The sequence below is a fragment of the Gouania willdenowi genome, unplaced genomic scaffold, assembly GCF_900634775.1.
Source record: "Gouania willdenowi unplaced genomic scaffold, fGouWil2.1 scaffold_309_arrow_ctg1, whole genome shotgun sequence".
NCBI lineage: Eukaryota > Metazoa > Chordata > Actinopteri > Blenniiformes > Gobiesocidae > Gouania > Gouania willdenowi.
In genome coordinates, this window is record NW_021145070.1 from 636,591 (window position 1) to 660,151 (window position 23,561).

Sequence of the window (23,561 nt, forward strand, 5' to 3'; positions counted from 1 at the left end):
AAATTCCAAATCTCCATAACTCTGACACACAAACTTCGATCAGCTTCAAATTTCACACAAAGGACATGTGCCCAAGCTTGGTCATGACTGCTTTGAAACATTTCCCATCATGCCTTGTGTTTTCGACCGGTGTCATTTAAGGTCATGTACACGGTTAGCATCAACAGGACGCCGTTCTAGGAAAAAGCTTATAACTCTAGAATGCAATGTTCAAACTGCTTCATTTTTGATACACACGATCACTGTCCAGAGCTAAACAACAAACGATAACCAATTTACCCACAATGCCTTGCGTTCTCAGAGGGCGCCGCTTCTGTGGTCGTCCAACACGAGCAGCTGTAGCGGACAAACGATATGTCGTGTTGACTTCAAAACACTGTAGGATGAACCTACACAGAGGGGAGCAAATTCCTATTGAAGGAACAACAGACTGTGGTCAGTGGGAGGGGCTTATAATGACACACGAAAATCCCTCGCCATAACAACGCCATATATACGAAAACGCTTATAACTCTAGAGTGCAAAGTTCAAACTGCTTCATATTTGATACATACGATCACTGTCCAGAGCTAAACAACAAACGATAACCAATTTACCCACAATGCCTTGCGTTCTCAGAGGGCGCCGCCACTGTGGTCGTCCTACACGAGCAGCTGTAGCGGACAGACAATATGTCGTGTTGACTTCAAAACACTGTAGGATGAATCTTATTAGATGGAAGCACATTGCTATGGCAAAAAGAGCAGGCTGTGAAAAGTGGGAGGGGCCTATCATGACACAGGAAAATCCATCGCCATAACTACGCCGTTATACGAAAACGCTTACAACTCCAGAATGCAAAGTTCAAAGTGCTTCATATTTGATAGACATGATGACCGTACAGCCCCAAACAACAAACGATAACCAATTTACCCACAATGCCTTGCGTTCTCAGAGGGCGCCGCTTCTGTGGTCGTCCAACACGAGCAGCTGTAGCGGACAGACGATATGTCGTGTTGACTTCAAAACACTGTAGGATGAACCTACACAGAGGGGAGCAAATTCCTATTGAAGAAACAACAGACTGTGGTCAGTGGGAGGGGCTTATAATGACACACGAAAATCCCTCGCCATAACAACGCCATATATACGAAAACGCTTATAACTCTAGAGTGCAAAGTTCAAACTGCTTCATATTTGATACATACAATCACTGTCCAGAGCTAAACAACAAACGATAACCAATTTACCCACAATGCCTTGCGTTCTCAGAGGGCGCCGCTTCTGTGGTCGTCCAACACGAGCAGCTGTAGCGGACAGACGATATGTCGTGTTGACTTCAAAACACTGTACGATGAACCTACACAGAGGGGAGCAAATTCCTATTGAAGAAACAACAGACTGTGGTCAGTGGGAGGGGCCTAAAATATCACTGGAAAATTCTTCGCCCTCTGTGGTCGTCCAACACGAGCAGCTGTAGCGGACAAACGATATGTCGTGTTGACTTCAAAACACTGTAGGATGAACCTACACAGAGGGGAGCAAATTCCTATTGAAGGAACAACAGACTGTGGTCAGTGGGAGGGGCTTATAATGACACACGAAAATCCCTCGCCATAACAACGCCATATATACGAAAACGCTTATAACTCTAGAGTGCAAAGTTCAAAACTGCTTCATATTTGATACATACGATCACTGTCCAGAGCTAAACAACAAACGATAACCAATTTACCCACAATGCCTTGCGTTCTCAGAGGGCGCCGCCACTGTGGTCGTCCTACACGAGCAGCTGTAGCGGACAGACAATATGTCGTGTTGACTTCAAAACACTGTAGGATGAATCTTATTAGATGGAAGCACATTGCTATGGCAAAAAGAGCAGGCTGTGAAAAGTGGGAGGGGCCTATCATGACACAGGAAAATCCCTCGCCATAACTACGCCGTTATACGAAAACGCTTATAACTCTAGAGTGCAAAGTTCAAACTGCTTCATATTTGATACACACGATGATTGTCCATCCATAAACAACGCTCGATGACCAAATTACCCATCATGGCCAGTGGGAGGGGCCTATAATGACACATGATAATCCCTCGCCATAACTACGCCATTATACAAAAACGCTTATAACTCTAGAGTGCAAAGTTCAAACTGCTTCATATTTGATACACACGATCACTGTCCAGAGCTAAACAACAAACCATAACCAATTTACCCACAATGCCTTGCGTTCTCAGAGGGCGCCGCTTCTGTGGTCGTCCTACACGAGCAGCTGTAGCGGACAGACGATATGTCGTGTTGACTTCAAAACACTGATGGATGAATCTTATTAGATGGAAGCACATTGCTATGGCAAATAGAGCAGGCTGTGAAAAGTGGGAGGGGCCTATCATGACACAGGAAAATCCCTCGCCATAACTACGCCGTTATACGAAAACGCTTATAACTCAAGAGTGCAAAGTTCAAACTGCTTCATATTTAATACACACGATCACTGTCCAGAGCTAAACATCAAACGATAACCAATTTACCCACAATGCCTTGCGTTCTCAGAGGGCGCCGCTTCTGTGGTCGTCCTACACCAGCAGCTGTAGCGGACAGACGATATGTCGTGTTGACTTGAAAACACTGTAGGATAAATCTTATTAGATGGAAGCACATTGCGATGGAAAATATACCAGGCTGTGAAAAGTGGGAGGGGCCTATCATGACACAGGAGAATCCTTCGCCATCAGCACGCTGTAATAGGAAAAAGCTTATAACTCTAGAATGCTAAATTCAAACTGCTTCATATTTGATACACACGACGACTGTCCAGCCATAAACAAAACTCCATAACCAATTTACCCATAATGCCTTGCGTTCTCAGAGGGCGCCGCTTCTGTGGTCGTCCTACACGAGCAGCTGTAGCGGACAGACAATATGTCGTGTTGACTTCAAAACACTGTAGGATGAATCTTATTAGATGGAAGCACTTTGCTATGGCAAATAGAGCAGGCTGTGAAAAGTGGGAGGGGCCTATCATGACAGGAAAATCTTTCGCCATTTCTTGGTAAATGCAATATCCCAGTTGTTTTTACACCAATTTACACCAAATTTGCTCAGGCCAATTCCCAAAACAGTGGTATACGTGACCGTGGGTTACCGACCCCGGCCGCTTCATCGGAACCTATGACGCCGCTCGCGGCTTTAATTAGGTTCCGATGTCCCAGAATGGGACAGAGGAACCTATTGTTTTCGCTATTATATCGTTTTATTATTATACCCCGCCCGCCTTTGATCGCTAATTCGACCCCCTAAAAATGCCCGAAAACTCACCGAAATTTGCACGCACCTCAGGCCTGGCGAAAAATTTGATAATTAGGTGGCGTGAAAAAAACGGACAGAAAACGCACGCGTAGCGTGCGTTTTCGCCGCCAAAAAAACGATGGAACCGCACGACCGCCAGGTTTGACCGATATGTACGAAAATCGCCACGTGTAGTCTCCGCCCCAGAATGAGCAAAAAGTTACATTGTGACCCCGCCCAAAACCAAACAGGAAGTCAGCCATCTTGGGTCAAAGGTCAAAAATGGCGTTTCGCCCTCGAAACGCATCTGCGCGAACTAGTCTGAGGGGATTCATCCGATTCGCTTAAAACTTGGCAACACCACATAGGACCCATTGAAGATGAAAAGTTATCAAAAGAATTTTCGTATCTGTCACGGTTTGGTCGTGGCGCCGCCACAAAAATGCAATGCTAATTTTCGTTAGCACGCAAAAAATTCCAAATCTCCATAACTCTGACACACAAACTTCGATCAGCTTCAAATTTCACACAAAGGACATGTGCCCAAGCTTGGTCATGACTGCTTTGAAACATTTCCCATCATGCCTTGTGTTTTCGACCGGTGTCATTTAAGGTCATGTACACGGTTAGCATCAACAGGACGCCGTTCTAGGAAAAAGCTTATAACTCTAGAATGCAATGTTCAAACTGCTTCATTTTTGATACACACAATCACTGTCCAGAGCTAAACAACAAACGATAACCAATTTACCCACAATGCCTTGCGTTCTCAGAGGGCGCCGCTTCTGTGGTCGTCCAACACGAGCAGCTGTAGCGGACAGACGATATGTCGTGTTGACTTCAAAACACTGTACGATGAACCTACACAGAGGGGAGCAAATTCCTATTGAAGAAACAACAGACTGTGGTCAGTGGGAGGGGCCTAAAATATCACTGGAAAATTCTTCGCCATCTGTGGTCGTCCAACACGAGCAGCTGTAGCGGACAAACGATATGTCGTGTTGACTTCAAAACACTGTAGGATGAACCTACACAGAGGGGAGCAAATTCCTATTGAAGAAACAACAGACTGTGGTCAGTGGGAGGGGCCTATAATGACACACGAAAATCCCTCGCCATCACCACGCCATAAATACGAAAACGCTTATAACTCTAGAGTGCAAAGTTCAAACTGCTTCATATTTGATACACACGATCACTGTCCAGAGCTAAACAACAAACGATAACCAATGTACCCACAATGCCTTGCGTTCTCAGAGGGCGCCGCTTCTGTGGTCGTCCAACACGAGCAGCTGTAGCGGACAGACGATATATCGTGTTGACTTCAAAACACTGTAGGATGAATCTTATTAGATGGAAGCACATTGCTATGGAAAATAAACCAGGTTGTGAAAAGTGGGAGGGGCCTATCATGACAGGAGAATCCTTCGCCATCAGCACTCTGTAATAGGAAAAAGCTTATAACTCTAGAATGCTAAATTCAAACTGCTTCATATTTGATACACACGACGACTGTCCAGCCATAAACAAAACTCCATAACCAATTTACCCATAATGCCTTGCGTTCTCAGAGGGCGCCGCTTCTGTGGTCGTCCTACACGAGCAGCTGTAGCGGACAGACGATATGTCGTGTTGACTTCAAAACACTGTAGGATGAATTTTATTAGATGGAAGCACATTGCTATGGCAAATAGAGCAGGCTGTGAAAAGTGGGAGGGGCCTATCATGACAGGAAAATCTTTTGCCATTTCTTGGTAAATGCAATATCTCAGTTGTTTTTGCACCAATTTACACCAAATTTGCTCCGGCCAATTCCCAAAACAGTGCTATACGTGACCGTGGGTTACCGCCCCCGGCCGCTACATCGGAACCTATGACGCCGCTCGCGGCTTTAATTATTATTATTATTATTATTATTATTATTATTATACCCCGCCCGCCTTTGATCGCTAATTCGACCCCCTAAAAATGCCTGAAAACTCACCGAAATTTGCACGCACCTCAGGCCTGGCGAAAAATTTGATAATTTGGTGGCGTGAAAAAAAACGGACAGAAAACGCACGCGTAGCGTAGCGTAGCGTGCGTTTTCGCCGCCAAAATAAACGATGGAACCACACGACCGCCAGGTCTGACCGATTTGCACGAAAATCGCCACATGTAGTCTTCGCCCCAGAATGAGCAAAAAGTTACATTGTGACTCCGCCCAAAACCAAACAGGAAGTCAGCCATCTTGGGTCAAAGGTCAAAAATGGCGTTTCGCCCTCGAAACGCATCTGCGCTATCTAGTCTGAGGGGATTCATCCGATTCGCTTAAAACTTGGCAACACCACATAGGACCCATTGAAGATGAAAAGTTATCGAAAGAATTTTTGTATCTGTCACGGTTTGGTCGTGGCGCCGCCACAAAACTGCAATGCTAATTTTCGTTAGCACGCAAAAAATTCCAAATCTCCATAACTCTGACACACAAACTTCGATCAGCTTCAAATTTCACACAAAGGACATGTGCCCAAGCTTGGTCATGACTGCTTTGAAACATTTCCCATCATGCCTTGTGTTTTCGACCGGTGTCATTTAAGGTCACGTACACGGTTAGCATTTACAGGACGCCGTTCTAGGAAAAAGCTTATAACTCTAGAATGCAAAGTTCAAACTGCTTCATATTTGATACACATGATGACCGTACAGCCATTAACAAAACTCGAGAACCAATTTACCCATAATGCCTTGCGTTCTCAGAGGGCGCCACTTCTGTGGTCGTCCAACACGAGCAGCTGTAGCGGACAGACGATATGTCGTGTTGACTTCAAAACACTGTAGGATGAACCTACACAGAGGGTAGCAAATTGCTATGGAAGAAAAAACAGGCTGTGATCAGTGGGAGGGGCCTATAATTACACGGGAGAATCCTTCGCCATCAGCACGCTATAATAGGAACATGCTTATAACGCTTCAATGCAAAGTTCAAACTGCTTCATATTTGATACACACGATGATTGTCCATCCATAAACAATGCTCGATGACCAAATTACCCATCATGGCCAGTGGGAGGGGCCTATAATGACACACGAAAATCCCTCGCCATAACTACGCCGTTATACGAAAACGCTTATAACTCTAGATTGCAAAGTTCAAACTGCTTCATATTTGATACACACGATCACTGTCCAGAGCTAAACAACAAACGATAGCCAATTTACCCACAATGCCTTGCGTTCTCAGAGGGCGCCGCTTCTGTGGTCGTCCTACACGAGCAGCTGTAGTGGAAAGACGATATGTCGTGTTGACTTGAAAACACTGCAGGATGAATCTTATTAGATGGAAGCACATTGCGATGGAAAATATACCAGGCTGTGAAAAGTGGGAGGGGCCTATCATGACACAGGAGAATTCTTCGCCATCAGCACGCTGTAATAGGAAAAAGCTTATAACTCTAGAATGCTAAATTCAAACTGCTTCATATTTGATACACACGATGACTGTCCAGCCATAAACAAAACTCCATAACCAATTTACCCATAATGCCTTGCGTTCTCAGAGGGCGCCGCTTCTGTGGTCGTCCTACACGAGCAGCTGTAGCGGACAGACTATATGTCGTGTTGACTTCAAAACACTGTAGGATGAACCTACACAGAGGGTAGCAAATTGCTATGGAAGAAAAAACAGGCTGTGATCAGTGGGAGGGGCCTATAATGACACGGGAGAATCCTTCGCCATCAGCACGCTATAATAGGAAAATGCTTATAACGCTCCAATGCAAAGTTCAACCGCTTCATATTTGATACACACGATGATTGTCCATCCATAAACAACGCTCGATGACCAAATTACCCATCATGGCCAGTGGGAGGGGCCTATAATCACACACGAAAATCCCTCGCCATAACTACGCCGTTATACGAAAACGCTTATAACTCTAGAGTGCAAAGTTCAAACTGCTCCATATTTGATACACATGATGACCGTACAGCCGTAAACAAAACTCGAGAACCAATTTACCCATAATGCCTTGCGTTCTCAGAGGGCGCCGCTTCTGTGGTCGTCCAACACGAGCAGCTGTAGCGGACAGACGATATGTCGTGTGGACTTCAAAACACTGTAGGATGAATCTTATTAGATGGAAGCACATTTCTATGGCAAATAGAGCAGGCTGTGAAAAGTGGGAGGGGCCTATCATGACACAGGAAAATCCCTCGCCATAACTACGCCGTTATACGAAAACGCTTATAACTCTAGAGTGCAAAGTTCAAACTGCTTCATATTTGATACACACGATCACTGTCCAGAGCTAAACAACAAACGATAACCAATTTACCCACAATGCCTTGCGTTCTCAGAGGGCGCCGCTTTTGTGGTCGTCCTACACGAGCAGCTGTAGCGGACAGACGATATGTCGTGTTGACTTCAAAACACTGTAGGATGAACCTACACAGAGGGGAGCAAATTGCTATGGAAGAAAAAACAGGCTGTGATCAGTGGGAGGGGCCTATAATTACACGGGAAAATCCTTCGCCATCAGCACGCTATAATAGGAAAATGCTTATAACGCTTCAATGCAAAGTTCAAACTGCTTCATATTTAATACACACGATGATTGTCCATCAATAAACAACGCTCGATGACCAAATTACCCGTCATGGCCAGTGGGAGGGGCCTATAATGACACAAGAAAATCCCTCGCCATAACTACGCCGTTATACGAAAACGCTTATAACTCTAGATTGCAAAGTTCAAACTGCTTCATATTCGATACACACGATGACCGTACAGCCCCAAACAACAAACGATAGCCAATTTACCCACAATGCCTTGCGTTCTCAGAGGGCGCCGCTTCTGTGGTCGTCCTACACGAGCAGCTGTAGTGGAAAGACGATATGTCGTGTTGACTTGAAAACACTGTAGGATGAATCTTATTAGATGGAAGCACATTGCGATGGAAAATATACCAGGCTGTGAAAAGTGGGAGGGGCCTATCATGACACAGGAGAATTCTTCGCCATCAGCACGCTGTAATAGGAAAAAGCTTATAACTCTAGAATGCTAAATTCAAACTGCTTCATATTTGATACACACGATGACTGTCCAGCCATAAAACAAAACTCCATAACCAATTTACCCATAATGCCTTGCGTTCTCAGAGGGCGCCGCTTCTGTGGTCGTCCTACACGAGCAGCTGTAGCGGACAGACTATATGTCGTGTTGACTTCAAAACACTGTAGGATGAACCTACACAGAGGGTAGCAAATTGCTATGGAAGAAAAAACAGGCTGTGATCAGTGGGAGGGGCCTATAATGACACGGGAGAATCCTTCGCCATCAGCACGCTATAATAGGAAAATGCTTATAACGCTCCAATGCAAAGTTCAAACCGCTTCATATTTGATACACACGATGATTGTCCATCCATAAACAACGCTCGATGACCAAATTACCCATCATGGCCAGTGGGAGGGGCCTATAATCACACACGAAAATCCCTCGCCATAACTACGCCGTTATACGAAAACGCTTATAACTCTAGAGTGCAAAGTTCAAACTGCTCCATATTTGATACACATGATGACCGTACAGCCGTAAACAAAACTCGAGAACCAATTTACCCATAATGCCTTGCGTTCTCAGAGGGCGCCGCTTCTGTGGTCGTCCAACACGAGCAGCTGTAGCGGACAGACGATATGTCGTGTGGACTTCAAAACACTGTAGGATGAATCTTATTAGATGGAAGCACATTTCTATGGCAAATAGAGCAGGCTGTGAAAAGTGGGAGGGGCCTATCATGAGACAGGAAAATCCCTCGCCATAACTACGCCGTTATACGAAAACGCTTATAACTCTAGAGTGCAAAGTTCAAACTGCTTCATATTTGATACACACGATCACTGTCCAGAGCTAAACAACAAACGATAACCAATTTACCCACAATGCCTTGCGTTCTCAGAGGGCGCCGCTTTTGTGGTCGTCCTACACGAGCAGCTGTAGCGGACAGACGATATGTCGTGTTGACTTCAAAACACTGTAGGATGAACCTACACAGAGGGGAGCAAATTGCTATGGAAGAAAAAACAGGCTGTGATCAGTGGGAGGGGCCTATAATTACACGGGAAAATCCTTCGCCATCAGCACGCTATAATAGGAAAATGCTTATAACGCTTCAATGCAAAGTTCAAACTGCTTCATATTTAATACACACGATGATTGTCCATCAATAAACAACGCTCGATGACCAAATTACCCGTCATGGCCAGTGGGAGGGGCCTATAATGACACAAGAAAATCCCTCGCCATAACTACGCCGTTATACGAAAACGCTTATAACTCTAGATTGCAAAGTTCAAACTGCTTCATATTCGATACACATGATGACCGTACAGCCCCAAACAACAAACGATAGCCAATTTACCCACAATGCCTTGCGTTCTCAGAGGGCGCCGCTTCTGTGGTCGTCCTACACGAGCAGCTGTAGTGGAAAGACGATATGTCGTGTTGACTTGAAAACACTGTAGGATGAATCTTATTAGATGGAAGCACATTGCGATGGAAAATATACCAGGCTGTGAAAAGTGGGAGGGGCCTATCATGACACAGGAGAATTCTTCGCCATCAGCACGCTGTAATAGGAAAAAGCTTATAACTCTAGAATGCTAAATTCAAACTGCTTCATATTTGATACACACGATGACTGTCCAGCCATAAACAAAACTCCATAACCAATTTACCCATAATGCCTTGCGTTCTCAGAGGGCGCCGCTTCTGTGGTCGTCCTACACGAGCAGCTGTAGCGGACAGACTATATGTCGTGTTGACTTCAAAACACAGTAGGATGAACCTACACAGAGGGTAGCAAATTGCTATGGAAGAAAAAACAGGCTGTGATCAGTGGGAGGGGCCTATAATGACACGGGAGAATCCTTCGCCATCAGCACGCTATAATAGGAAAATGCTTATAACGCTCCAATGCAAAGTTCAAACCGCTTCATATTTGATACACACGATGATTGTCCATCCATAAACAACGCTCGATGACCAAATTACCCATCATGGCCAGCGGGAGGGGCCTATAATCACACACGAAAATCCCTCGCCATAACTACGCCGTTATACAAAAACACTTATAACTTTAGAGTGCAAAGTTCAAACTGCTCCATATTTGATACACATGATGACCGTACAGCCGTAAACAAAACTCGAGAACCAATTTACCCATAATGCCTTGCGTTCTCAGAGGGCGCCGCTTCTGTGGTCGTCCAACACGAGCAGCTGTAGCGGACAGACGATATGTCGTGGGGACTTCAAAACACTGTAGGATGAATCTTATTAGATGGAAGTACATTTCTATGGCAAATAGAGCAGGCTGTGAAAAGTGGGAGGGGCCTATCATGACACAGGAAAATCCCTCGCCATAACTACGCCGTTATACGAAAACGCTTATAACTCTAGAGTGCAAAGTTCAAACTGCTTCATATTTGATACACACGATCACTGTCCAGAGCTAAACAACAAACGATAACCAATTTACCCACAATGCCTTGCGTTCTCAGAGGGCGCCGCTTTTGTGGTCGTCCTACACGAGCAGCTGTAGCGGACAGACGATATGTCGTGTTGACTTCAAAACACTGTAGGATGAACCTACACAGAGGGGAGCAAATTGCTATGGAAGAAAAAACAGGCTGTGATCAGTGGGAGGGGCCTATAATTACACGGGAGAATCCTTCGCCATCAGCACGCTATAATAGGAAAATGCTTATAACGCTTCAATGCAAAGTTCAAACTGCTTCATATTTAATACACACGATGATTGTCCATCCATAAACAAAGCTCGATGACCAAATTACTCATCATGGCCAGTGGGAGGGGCCTATAATGACACACGAAAATCCCTCGCCATAACTACGCCGTTATACAAAAACGCTTACAACTCCAGAATGCAATGTTCAAAGTGCTTCATATTTGATACACATGATGACCGTACAGCCCCAAACAACAAACGATAACCAAAAACACCCACAATGCCTTGCGCTCTCAGAGGGCGCCGCTTCTTGGGCCATCCTATGCCAGCAGCTCTAGCGGCAAGACGACATGTCGTGTTGACTTCAAAACACTGTAGGATGAATCTTATTAGATGGAAGCACATTGCTATGTCAAATAGAGCAGGCTGTGAAAAGTGGGAGGGGCCTATCATGACACAGGAAAATCCCTCGCCATTACTACTCCATTATACGAAAACGCTTATAACTCTAGAGTGCAAAGTTCAAACTGCTTCATATTTGATACACACGATCACTGTCCAGAGCTAAACAACAATCAATAACCAATTTACCCACAATGCCTTGCGTTCTCAGAGGGCGCCGCTTCTGTGGTCGTCCTACACGAGCAGCTGTAGCGGACAGACGATATGTCGTGTTGACTTCAAAACACTGTTGGATGAACCTACACAGAGGGGAGCAAATTCCTATTGATGAAACAACAGACTGGTCAGTGGGAGGGGCCTATAATGACACTGGAAAATTCTTCGCCATCAACACGCTGTAATAGGAAAATGCTGTTAACGCTCCAATGCAAAGTTCAAACTGCTTATATTTGATACACACGATGATTGTCCATCCATGAACAACGCTCGATGACCAAATTACCCATCATGGCCAGTGGGAGGGGCCTATAATCACACAGGAAAATCCTTCGCCATAACTACGCCAACAGCTCTTGGGGAGAGATGATATAATGTGTTGACTTCAAAATAGTGTTGGATGAACCTTCACGGAGAGGAGCAAATTGCTATTGTAGAAAAAACAGACTGTGGTCAGTGGGAGGAGCCTACGGGCGCTGCAAGAAAGCCTGTGATTACAGAAGGAGTTTTCGTTTTTTTTTTTTTTTTTCTTTTTAACAATCAAATTTTTTGTTTCATTAATACTTTAGAATTTCTGTTTATTTCCTAATTCACTATCAAAAAACTAAATACCTTACTGTTAACACTAACTACAAGAATTTGCTTTCATATCTTTGCCCAAACTCAGCAGGGCACCGCAGGGAATCGAACCCCGTCCCGGTATACCAGGAGTACCATTACCAGTGCCAATAGTGCTGGGCAAAATGGCCGAATTTCGATATCACGCTGTAATTTTGCGAAATGTTGATATTCTAGATCATGTAATATTTATATTAAAGTTTAAGGATGTAGAAAATACAACTAATCAAACGGCTTTACATTATAAATTAGAACCACTGTTAAATTTTGCAGTAAAACATCCAATTTGGCGTAGAATAGAAAATAAAATTGACAGTTGCCGATTCATATAATGCTAATTTCGATATCACACTAATTTAGCCAAATGTTGATATTCCAAATGATGAAACATTTATCATATTAAAGTTTATGGATGTAGAGAAATATAACCAATCAAACTGTTTTACATTATAAATTAGAATCACTTAAATTTTTCAATAACGCATCCAATTTGGCGTACAATAGAAAATAAAACTGACAATTGGCGTTGCATATAAAGTTGCCTCCTCACTTCCCCCAGCACTATTAGGGAAATTATTTTTTCCCTACAGGTATTTAAAAAATAATAGGACCAGTAACAAAACAAAATCACACCCCTCAAAATTAATATGGAATTAATTAAATATCAATGGCATTAACATTTAACACAACCCTGAGTCTTATGGACAGCTTTAAGACACCTGAAACACAAAAGAAAGAGAAGGGTGAGCAGAAGGTACAGAATGCAAAACAACACGATACAGTATTAGATGGTCTGCCTGCATGGAAACAACACTACCAACAAACATCTATTCTTACGACAACAACAACTACTGTCCCTACATCAGATCAAAATGGCAACAAATCTACCAACAAAATTATTTACTTACCACTGCAACAACAACAACAACAACAGTACCTGCATCAGATCAAAATGGCAACAAACCTACCAACAAAATTATTTCCATACCACTACTACAACAACTGTCTCTGCATCAGATTAAAAATGGCAACAAACCTACCAACACAATTATTTCCATACCACTACTACAACAACTGTCTCTGCATCAGATAAAAAATGGCAACAAACCCTACCTGGAAACTCTGACCTTTTACAAACACTTTTCATGTTCCTGGGATGACTTTTCTCTAAACCAACAAACAATCCCCTCATGATCACTGAAGTACGTAGGCAACACTACTGACTCTACTTCAAAACGTGATGTTTTCACATACACGTGGTCAATCAATGTGCCTCGCTCAGTGGTGGCTTGTGTGATTAGCTGCACAAACCCTCTATCTTCCACAAATTTACAGATGGAAGATGACCTCAAAATGTCATCATTAAAATCTCCCATGACAGCAACCGTGCTACTTAGTGGTTCTAACCAATCAAGTAGTTTGCCAAGTTGCTCCTTAAACAAAGACATTGGATATGATGGAGGTCTATAAACAACTGCCACTAAAATGTCCCAGGATAAATATTTTAAGGTACCACACTCCAAATCAACATCTGGCAATTTCAACACCTCAAATGCCGCATTTAATGAACTGAAAATGCCAACACCACCATGTTGCTGGGCTTGCAAAGCTCTAAATACTGTGTTCCTGCCGGAGTATGCTAAACTCCGCGGACTGTTATGGAAACTGTAACCATCAATCTTTACCATATCCAGTGCATCCGTATTAGGGAGCCATGTTTCAGTTACAGCAATGCAGTCACAATGCAAATGCTGTGTGCGTAAGGCCAAGTGTGAAACATGGAGAGCCAAGCTCTGCACATTCATCAAAAACATAGAGAAAACTACTGGTTTTAATTCCTTCTTACCTTTCACCAAGAACGGAAGCATATTTTGAAGTGCCTCCTTAATGCCGTGCCTACAATACACATATTTTTCATCAAAATCTTGGAGAATCAACCCAGCCAAACTCTTCACTCTGCTCAATGCCACGTATGCCTGTCCTGCTGCAAATGTCTTAACTAGACCCACGACAGCGCTGTCCACAGTAAGTCCTTGCACCTTATGGACCGTACAAGCCCAAGCAAGCTTCAGTGGAAATTGCCTCCGCATTCCACCCTTACTGGACACTCTGTCCTCATCTGGGCCAATCTCGGTGGAGTCAGCCAAATCCCTGTAAGGGTTGACTGACCGTTTCCTCCTCTGTGCACCAACCACAGTGTCATCAAACTTCACGTACACTTTACTAGGAAACTTCTTCTCACCGTCCCTCTCTATGTGTGTCACTTCACCACAAATGCCATTTACAAGGCCATCCTCAACATCAACATTTTTAATCAACATAACACGGGCACCCACACCCACAAGCAGCGTTTCCTCCAAAGACGTTTTCGATGTTTTGGAATGGTGCCCCTCAATTAATTCAAGCTTCCCTGTTTTTTTACTATTTTTGAAGTCCTGCGCTACAATTTTTACATGTTCTGGACAAATCCTCAACAATTCACCACAATTGTGCTCACTTACTTGACTATTTGTAGGGAATATGTGTAAACCTGACCTAACTTCACCAGTTTCACAATGCTTCAGTGTCTCAACATCACTAGCCAGCATTTTTTCTCCCTTTGCATGAGTTCTGATCCTGTTCAACAACTCAGCAAACACTCTGTCCTTCTGTCTCACTATTTCCTCTAACTCAACTACCTGAAACACAGACCACAGGTGAACCCCGATACCCTCAACATAGAGAGGTTTCCCTTTAACGGGAGGCAACTGATAGAAATCACCCACAGCTATAATACTCACGTTGCCAAAGGAAGAAAAGTCACCCGTTTGCTTTATCTGCCTCAACCTACCATGAATGTAGCATAACAATTTATGATCCACCATGGAAATTTCATCAATAATCAATATATGCAAATCCATGTATTTCAAACGCAATGCATTCACCTTCTCTTCACCCAACGGTATGTACGGTAAGCGCAAATCCAGTCCAATGCCAAGAGCCGTGTGGATTGTACATGCTTTCAAATTGAAAGCAGCAATACCAGTTGGTGCCGTCAACACAACACTAACGTTGTCCGGATCATGACACAAAGGTGACAGCAACCTAGTCGACTCATATTGAATGGCTTTTATTAAATGGCTCTTTCCTGTCCCTGCACCACCAGTAATGAACACGTGGAATGGCTCAATTTTTTCCCCTGAAACCTTGTCTATGCACCACTGTCGTATTTGATAAAATACAGACATCTGCTTTTCATTCAAAGACCCAACTAAAGCCAAACCATCTTTTCTACACAAGATGTTGGTTCTCTTTTCCAATCGACAAACTCTTTCCGCGTTACATGCCAGATCAGGAATCTGCTCCTCACCATGTTCATCTACCATCTGCTCCCTACTCTCCATCTCTTCCACACACTCTAAATGCTCTCTCTCCTTCTCTGGGCACAACTGGCCCCACGCATCATCAAAAATAATATTATCTTCATCTATTGAATCCAGGATCTCATCCAAAACCTCAGCGTCCTCTTCCTCAAATTGGGACCTATTTAAATCAACAACAGACTTCACCGAATGACTTGTTCCATCACTAAACCTCACACACCCATTCTCATAAAACAGCTGAAACGTTTCCCAGGCATCAGGTTTCACATCTAAATCGTCTCGATGAGGAAGAAACAACTGCAGGTTGGTTTGATGAAAGGATTCGGGATGTTTTGATTCAGAAAAGCGCACGTAACGCACCACTGCAGCTTTGGTCCGTGTTCTTTTCGAGACAACACCCAAATCCTTTTTCAATTTCAATCCAGTTTTGGGTTTCTCACCTTTGCTACAAATCCGATATTCTGAAGCGAATGTTGCCATACAGATGTCATTGAATGCAATGTCATCTGGCCTGCTTCTGTACCTATCCATTAAACTAATCATCCACATGCCTTCTGAGCTAAGACCCTCACCTGACGCTGCCCTTTCTTTTAACACTTCGAAAGGCAAACTCATCCGCACAATGTTGTCCCCTGTGGGAATAAACACAACTTTTCTGGAGCACTCCTTTAGATGCATACTTGGTGTTAGTCTATAAACAGCCTCCTGCGCACACACATCTCGATTATGCAAATACACAGTACCCAGCTTTTTCATTGCTTCTTTTGCACTCAAATTTTCATCCTTTTCTGCTTCCTTCTTGGCATTTGCTAACAACAAACCTATTTCCTTTTCCGCTTTGGAGATATAGGAAATGATGTACACCACGCAAGCGTATGCATCTACTACAAATTGGATGTCCATGTTCGCGTTCCAGCCCCTCAACAGGCTCTTGCTATAAGGATTAATCCAAACTTCACCAATATCCCTCTTCAATACTACACGGGTCTTTTTTTCACACCGTCTAAACGCCATCTCAAAAAGCTCTTGAGTTATCCCTAGCTCACTAAACAAGTGGTCAATACTCCGATACTGACAATTCTCACCAGAGAGAGCCGTTAACACCACATCCAGAATCCGGTTTGCCATTGCCTTTTGCATCTGAGGTTCCTCCTTGGCCTTGCATTTACAGGGTTCTTTGCTATCGCCCGTCTGACACTTACATGGTTTTTCTGGCTCTTTAGCGTGACTAATAAAGGTCCTACCTGAAGCTGGCTTCGGAAAGCCAAAGCGACAAACAGTGTTACCCCGCTTACAGGTCTTTGAATGTCGCTTTGAATGCTGCTGTACAGATGTCACAATCTCAAGGAGATGTTCATCTTGAGACGGCAGCTCACACGTTACATATTTGTCCACAAATTCCACAACCTCCTGATCTGTGTTTTTATTAATCACAGGTGCGTTTTCTATCCAAAAAAGACAATGCACATGAGGAGACCCACGTTGCTGGAATTCCACCCTATGAAACATATCTACAACCACGCCTAAAGGATGCGAGGGTGACATAATCACCTCCTTCAAGAAAATATGCCAGCGAAAATCAAACAATCTGGCCGCTGCGACCGGATTGCGTCGTAAAACATCACACTTGTCCGCCCACTCCAACTGCTCAGCTGTCTCTAAACGACCCTCCTGCCTTAAAATATTGTTAAGATAACTTTCCCAGCGCATATCAGCTGGGGAAAACGAGCAAAACCAGGTAGGGATCCCAAGCTGTCGAACACACGCCAAGAGATCATTCTTTGCCCTCTGCCAAAAAGATGGAGTGCCTCTAATAGGCTGAAGAAAACGAAAACCATCATCAAACCCCAGCAGCTTCTTTAACGACTCCTCGTCCTTCACTCGATCACCAACATCTTTAGCTTTGTAGCCACCCTTTCCTTTCCTAAGTGCAATGGACACCTTAGACACTACCTGCTGAAGGTCCAACAAGTACTGGGCATAAAATATATATTCAACATTCCGTGCAAACCTGCCATCTGCACTCAACAGCCTATTATTAAAATAACGACACAAAGTCAACCTTACTTCCCTACTCTCGTGAAAAGTATTGTTTCCTTGTGGAAACAATACTGGAAAACACTTTGCCTCATTAGCAGTATCTGACAACAACTTCACTGGATTATTACCTTCACCGGGGGCTACATTCAACACATTGTCTAAATAATGATCCAACGCTTCCTGACCAATATCTACCGGCATTAAACAAGTATCCTGAAACATGCAGTGCTGCTGTCTATCGTGAAGTAACTCATCCTCAGCTGCATCCTCAGACTGCACAACATTTCCTACCTTCCCATCACTTTTCTTTTCTACTGCCTCATCCTCTTCCATCAGACACAACTCATTAACCCATTCTTCATTAAATTCAATCTCTCTATACAACGGATTATTTTCCTTTAAATACCTTAAAGCATTCCTAACACGAGTGCTATCAACAAATTGATACTCATAATGCCCCTTGTAAGTAAGCTTACGCTTCAACTTAACGGGTATTAGAGATCCTTCCAAGCTAGACCGCGGCAAAAAATTACTCGTCTCAACTATGTTGGCAGGCACACAAGTCACTGGACCATGCACACCATTCTGACCACCTTTAGGTAATGCCAACATTTTCATAAATGGTATATGCAAAGCTATCAAATGCTGCTCTAAACTATTTAAACATGCTAATTCCTCTGGGATGGGATCAAGGCTCAAGTTATTAGAAACGCATTCAGCTGGCACCTCACCCCTATTCAACTTCTTATCACACGTAAAACATATCCACAAGTGACCCCTAGACGTATCCAACCACTGGCACGGGCTCACACAGTCCTCAGAACAAACATGCAAATAGTCAGTGGTAATGCATTGCTCTGCTACCAATGCCACGTGCTTTGTAAGACTGTACGATTCCCTTATACACGATATAACCTGGTGCTTAAACAACAACCGATGACAAACACAACAAACACAATCTGGTCCATCTTTAACCTTTTCTAAAAACTGCTCAATAACATAATCTATCTGCTCTACCTTTTCTTTAATTTCTTGCTTTTTCTTTCGATAGCTCATTTTACTTAATGCTTTAACATTCTGCCTACGAATTTCATGTAGCTTATAATTTCTCTTATCCCTTTCGTTGCTTTTCTGCCTATGGACATCACTTTCCTTCCATTTTTTTATGTTAAAAGCCTTGACACCCTCTCTATGGTCAACATTCTCTTTATATTTTTGGATGCTATAGCCCTTGACTAACTCTCTATGGTCAACATTTTCTTTATATTTTTGGATGCTATAGCCCTTGACTAACTCTCTATGGTCAACATTTTCTTTATATTTTTGGATGCTATAGTCTTTCACCCCCTCTCTATGGTCAACATTCTCTTTATATTTTTGGATGCTATAGCCCTTGACTAACTCTCTATGGTCAACATTTTTTTTATATTTTTGGATGCTCTTATTTTTATGTTTTTCCATAAACAGTGCATTGTCCTGGTATCGCCTCCTTTCGCTTTCCCTAACACTATCCCTGTAGCGTTCATTTTCTCCAATTTTTTTTTTCTTTTGCAAATATATTTTTCTCTCCATGTATTTTGAATACTGCTTACAAATCCCCAGCTCTCTACCTGAATCAACAGATAAAGATTGACCAAATTGCTCATGTAGGCCTTCATCAATATACACAAGCTCATCATTTACATCTGATCTTACAGCTGCAGTACCAATGCTACTCTTCCCTGTGCCATGCTGTCTAAGACTATATCCACTGAAACAATCCTCAGTCACTTTGCACACACCTAAACAACTCTGCTCCTGAGGCTGTTTCACACACACAACCGTCTCAAAATGATTACCATGGACATTTTCTAAATAAACACCCTGCTCTGACAACTGCTCACCATTACAATCATATTTTAACCACCGACCATTACAATAAGTGTAAATACTAAGCCCTAAGTAATCAGCTGCCACCTGAATTTCCATCTCGGTTGCCCATGTTCCTACACAAGACATTTTCGACCTTCCGACATAATCACCAACAGAGGTATACCCACATCTCAAAAAAGTCTTGTAAAAATCGGCCTTACTTTTTAAATGCTTCACAACAGCCAGCCTAATCTTTCTATGTTTTTGTTGTGTCCCACTAACAGCCTGACTAAGAGCCCTAAAAAAACAATTACCATCCTCTTCTATTTTCTCATTTTGACAAGGCGCTCCTAAAAGACCAGTCATGGAAAAGACATCAACTTTCTCATACTCAATTTTCAACTTTCTACAAATGGCCTGAGATACATCTGTACCAACGGGATTGAACTCCATCTCTACATGCCTATATTCACTAATATACACCACATCTGGCTCCACATCAACAATTTCACTGTCTAAATAATCAAACTCCATCTCTACATGCCTATGTTCACTAATAACCACTTCTGGCTCCACATCAACAATGCTGGCTCCACATCAACAATTCCACTGTCTAAATTATCGCTCTTACGCTTTACACCTCTGGGAGTGACACGCATTCCACAAAGCTCAAACTCCTTTTGGGACCGCAACCCACGAGCAAACCTGCAGATGTGGTCAAACACATCATCCAGGCTCTCAAAGAAAACAGCTACACTCTTCCCTGCAGCTGACTGCATTCCAAATGCATCGCGTGCATGAGAGTCCACGACTGCATACCGACCATCCTGAACAATGATGGAGCAAGTGTTTCTCGCCAGTGTCAGGAAAGATGTTTCATACTCTCCACAAATCTTGGCCAAAGCCTCCCTTAACGAGAATTGGACACCAATTTCTATAAACTCTCCCTGCACTACATCTACATCACCAGACACCACAGCTCCCTCCACAAACTCAAAGCTGTGTCCAAAAAGGAAATGCTGTTTAGGCAGCTCTGGCACAGAAAGGTGCTTGCTTACGTCCTTCACTAAACCCGCTTCATACAACCAACTATAGACCTCATCACCTACTACCAGTACTTCATCTAGGTCAGCTGCCTGCCATGAAAACACACTGTGGATAGTGTGTTTAGCCATAGCAACCAGACTAATTGCCATACACTGCACACCTCCATACACAAAGCGGCCATCTCCTTGGTGAAAAGAGCCCTGTACTGACCTACGAGGAGCAGCAGGCCTGACCGTGCTGCTACCACACAAACTCTCTGCCTCTACACCTACCAAACCACTCACCTTACCTTCCAGTGCAGAACGGCCGTCCTCACTAGAACACTCTGCCGGTGAAGATTGGACGTCCTGTTTCCGCGCAGCAGCAGCCTGTGCTCCAGCGAAGACCTCAGCCAGGGTGGGCGACAGAGCAGCACGCGCTCCAGCAGTGCCAGGGACGACCTGCAACTGCAAAACAACACACATTAATATCAGACACACAAGTATTGAATAAATATGCAATACTTTGTGTGTTTTTCCTGAATTCATACATATTTTACACAGATCTGATTTCAACAACGCTTTTGAAAAAACCTAAAAAATACAAACCTCTGCCACCACCCCAGCAGGCACGACTCTGGAAGGTGACCTCCTCGTCTTCACCTTCACAGCATCCCTCTGCCCCCCAAAAAGAATTCCCATGAATAAGCAGTCCAACACGTTTTCTCATTCCAGATGCCGAGCATCACAGATCTCAGCTGACAAACACACTAGCTTCTTGTCCTCATTATTCACCTCATCCACATTACACAGGTGCATCATAGTATGATTTATCAAATAAACATTTTCTCCCCCAAAACAACAATACATGCAACTGTTCTTTAAACAATCCATGATGCTAAAACAGGTTAATACATGTTCAGTTATTAAACTACAAATATAACTCACCTCCTGTGCAGGTGTCCTTGCTACAGCTACGCTGGGTGACAGTCCAACGCAGCCAGTGACAACCTGCGGCTACAAAACAAAAGCAACACACATTAGACACATAAGTAATCAATCAATGTATAATACTTAAGCTCTGAGTTTCCTCTAACTACTAAATAAATGAATACAAACCTCCCGCTCCACCCCACCATGCAGGAATCTGGAAGGTGAACTCTGACTTTTCACCTTCACAGCACGCGGTTTCTTCCCCTGAAACAAAGAACACAACCATGAATAAACACTGTGCAATGTATTAACCGGTCTTAGATGTTTTACAGACAATAAGAGAAAATAACTGACCTTGCCACGTGGGCACTTTAACTGTGAGGGGGAAGAGATTGACTCTGGACTGCTGAGATCCGATGGCACAAGCCTGTCCATCAGATCCAGCATGGCAGGGCTGAACCAAACGGGGCTCAGCGGGATGGAAAACTCACTCACCACCTGAAAAATACACATGTAGAATTACTGTGTTTTATTTGTGCGCACATGAACAAACACACCATTAGATCATTCAAACTTTACCTGCTGCTTATCCATCCCCTTGGTTGGAAACACAGAGGACGAGTCTTCGCCTGATGTGTTTCTCTGTAATGCAGAGAAACATTTGGTTTAAGAAAAACAATAATCCTTTAGATAACACTAGAGACAAATGAGCAACACTCAGTTATGCAGTCAAATACCTTCCTGCCTTGTCCAATAGCTGACCATATGAAGGGGTTCTTTTGAGGAGGTGGTGAGACGACCTCACCCTTCAAAACCACACGTGGACGATGGCGTGGGACAGGTGGTGTTCTGACGGGTGCCAGCGCAGGCTTACTTACTGGCACTGTTTCCAGTTCCTGATAACAAAATCAACACCTTAATGACATCACATTTTTCCCCACCACATAGGCATAACAATTATGTATATATGCATGTGTATCAATAAAATGAAGCGTCGGTCCTCAACACTGCGCTACTGTAAAAGTGTCTTGAGATAACATTGGTTATGATTTGGCGCTATACAAATAAAGATTGATTGTATAGTGCCGAGCACACAACAATGACAGACACATTAGAGCCCTGCATAGACCACAAAGCTACACACAAAGAAATAAGCACAACAAAGATCAGAATGGAGGAGTTCTAATTTCACTCACCAAGTAAGAAGTCCTCCAGAGCAGCTGCGCAAGTATAGGCATCCCCTCATTGTCAGACAGATGGACCTGTGAAATCAAATTACAAACATTTACTACATTAAAAAGACCTCATGAAAAACCAACATAACCTGCAGAGGAGCATATAATTTTTACTTACACCATCTCTGGCCCACAGAGCTGTATTTCCCACTGGGAAGTGCTCCGCAATGGGAACGAACTTAACACCTGAAGACAATCGGTAAACATTAGCACGTAATTTCACTAAATGACAATATTAATAATATAAAGTCGATAAATGTTCTCTCCAACATACCTAACTTAACCGCGACTCTGTGGAACTCTTGACGCATCATCTCTTGTGGGTACAGATCAGCATCAAGACGTGGTGGGAAGTCGACCACCACGAGCTGTTCAAAATATTTGTTATATATAACGTATTAATTTAACAGCAAAAACAATTATTGATTTCCTTTCATTTCATTCTGATATGCTGCACATTAAACAAACATGCATTATTAGAGGCTTTACTAACGTACCCTGGACCAGCGGGTTAGGATGCTGGACAAAAGCCTGGCAAAGTCAGCACCAGCCTTTTCCGGGTTCCTGGTGCTCTTCAGGTTGTTAGTTGGCGCCAGAAGGCACACCTGAAGTAGATAGCACCAATATTTAAACACTCCAGTCCGGTAGGTGACAATATGCACCTATTTAAGTCGGCTGCAACACGCCATTAACCAAGAAACAACAACCCACCAGGTCAGGATCATATGGGAGAGTGGAGTTGAGCAACTCGATCCTCTCATCATTAGCGGAGCCCCCAGGGGTAGACATGACGCCAAAGGAAAGCCTTCCTTCTGGCATCTTGACGATCCCATCAGCAATGGATCGCAGGTGGGAATCGCCCACAAGAAGAACAAACTACA

At 43.4% G+C, this 23,561-nt stretch overlaps 1 protein-coding gene across 1 annotated transcript in view; it reads right to left on the bottom strand.

The window, feature by feature from the left end:
* LOC114459396 (uncharacterized) overlaps nt 1–23,561 on the bottom strand; it is a 30,198-nt gene that overhangs the window by 4,054 nt on the left and 2,583 nt on the right. The window contains exons 4-14 of the mRNA XM_028441659.1: nt 23,392–23,556; nt 23,178–23,285; nt 22,955–23,048; nt 22,799–22,866; nt 22,642–22,707; nt 22,183–22,341; nt 22,025–22,087; nt 21,800–21,943; nt 21,632–21,709; nt 21,461–21,529; nt 10,101–10,120 (exon numbers count right to left, since the gene is read on the bottom strand). Coding sequence (XP_028297460.1) covers nt 10,101–10,120; nt 21,461–21,529; nt 21,632–21,709; nt 21,800–21,943; nt 22,025–22,087; nt 22,183–22,341; nt 22,642–22,707; nt 22,799–22,866; nt 22,955–23,048; nt 23,178–23,285; nt 23,392–23,556 — 1,034 coding nt within the window. The remainder of the gene's footprint in view (nt 1–10,100; nt 10,121–21,460; nt 21,530–21,631; nt 21,710–21,799; nt 21,944–22,024; nt 22,088–22,182; nt 22,342–22,641; nt 22,708–22,798; nt 22,867–22,954; nt 23,049–23,177; nt 23,286–23,391; nt 23,557–23,561) is intronic.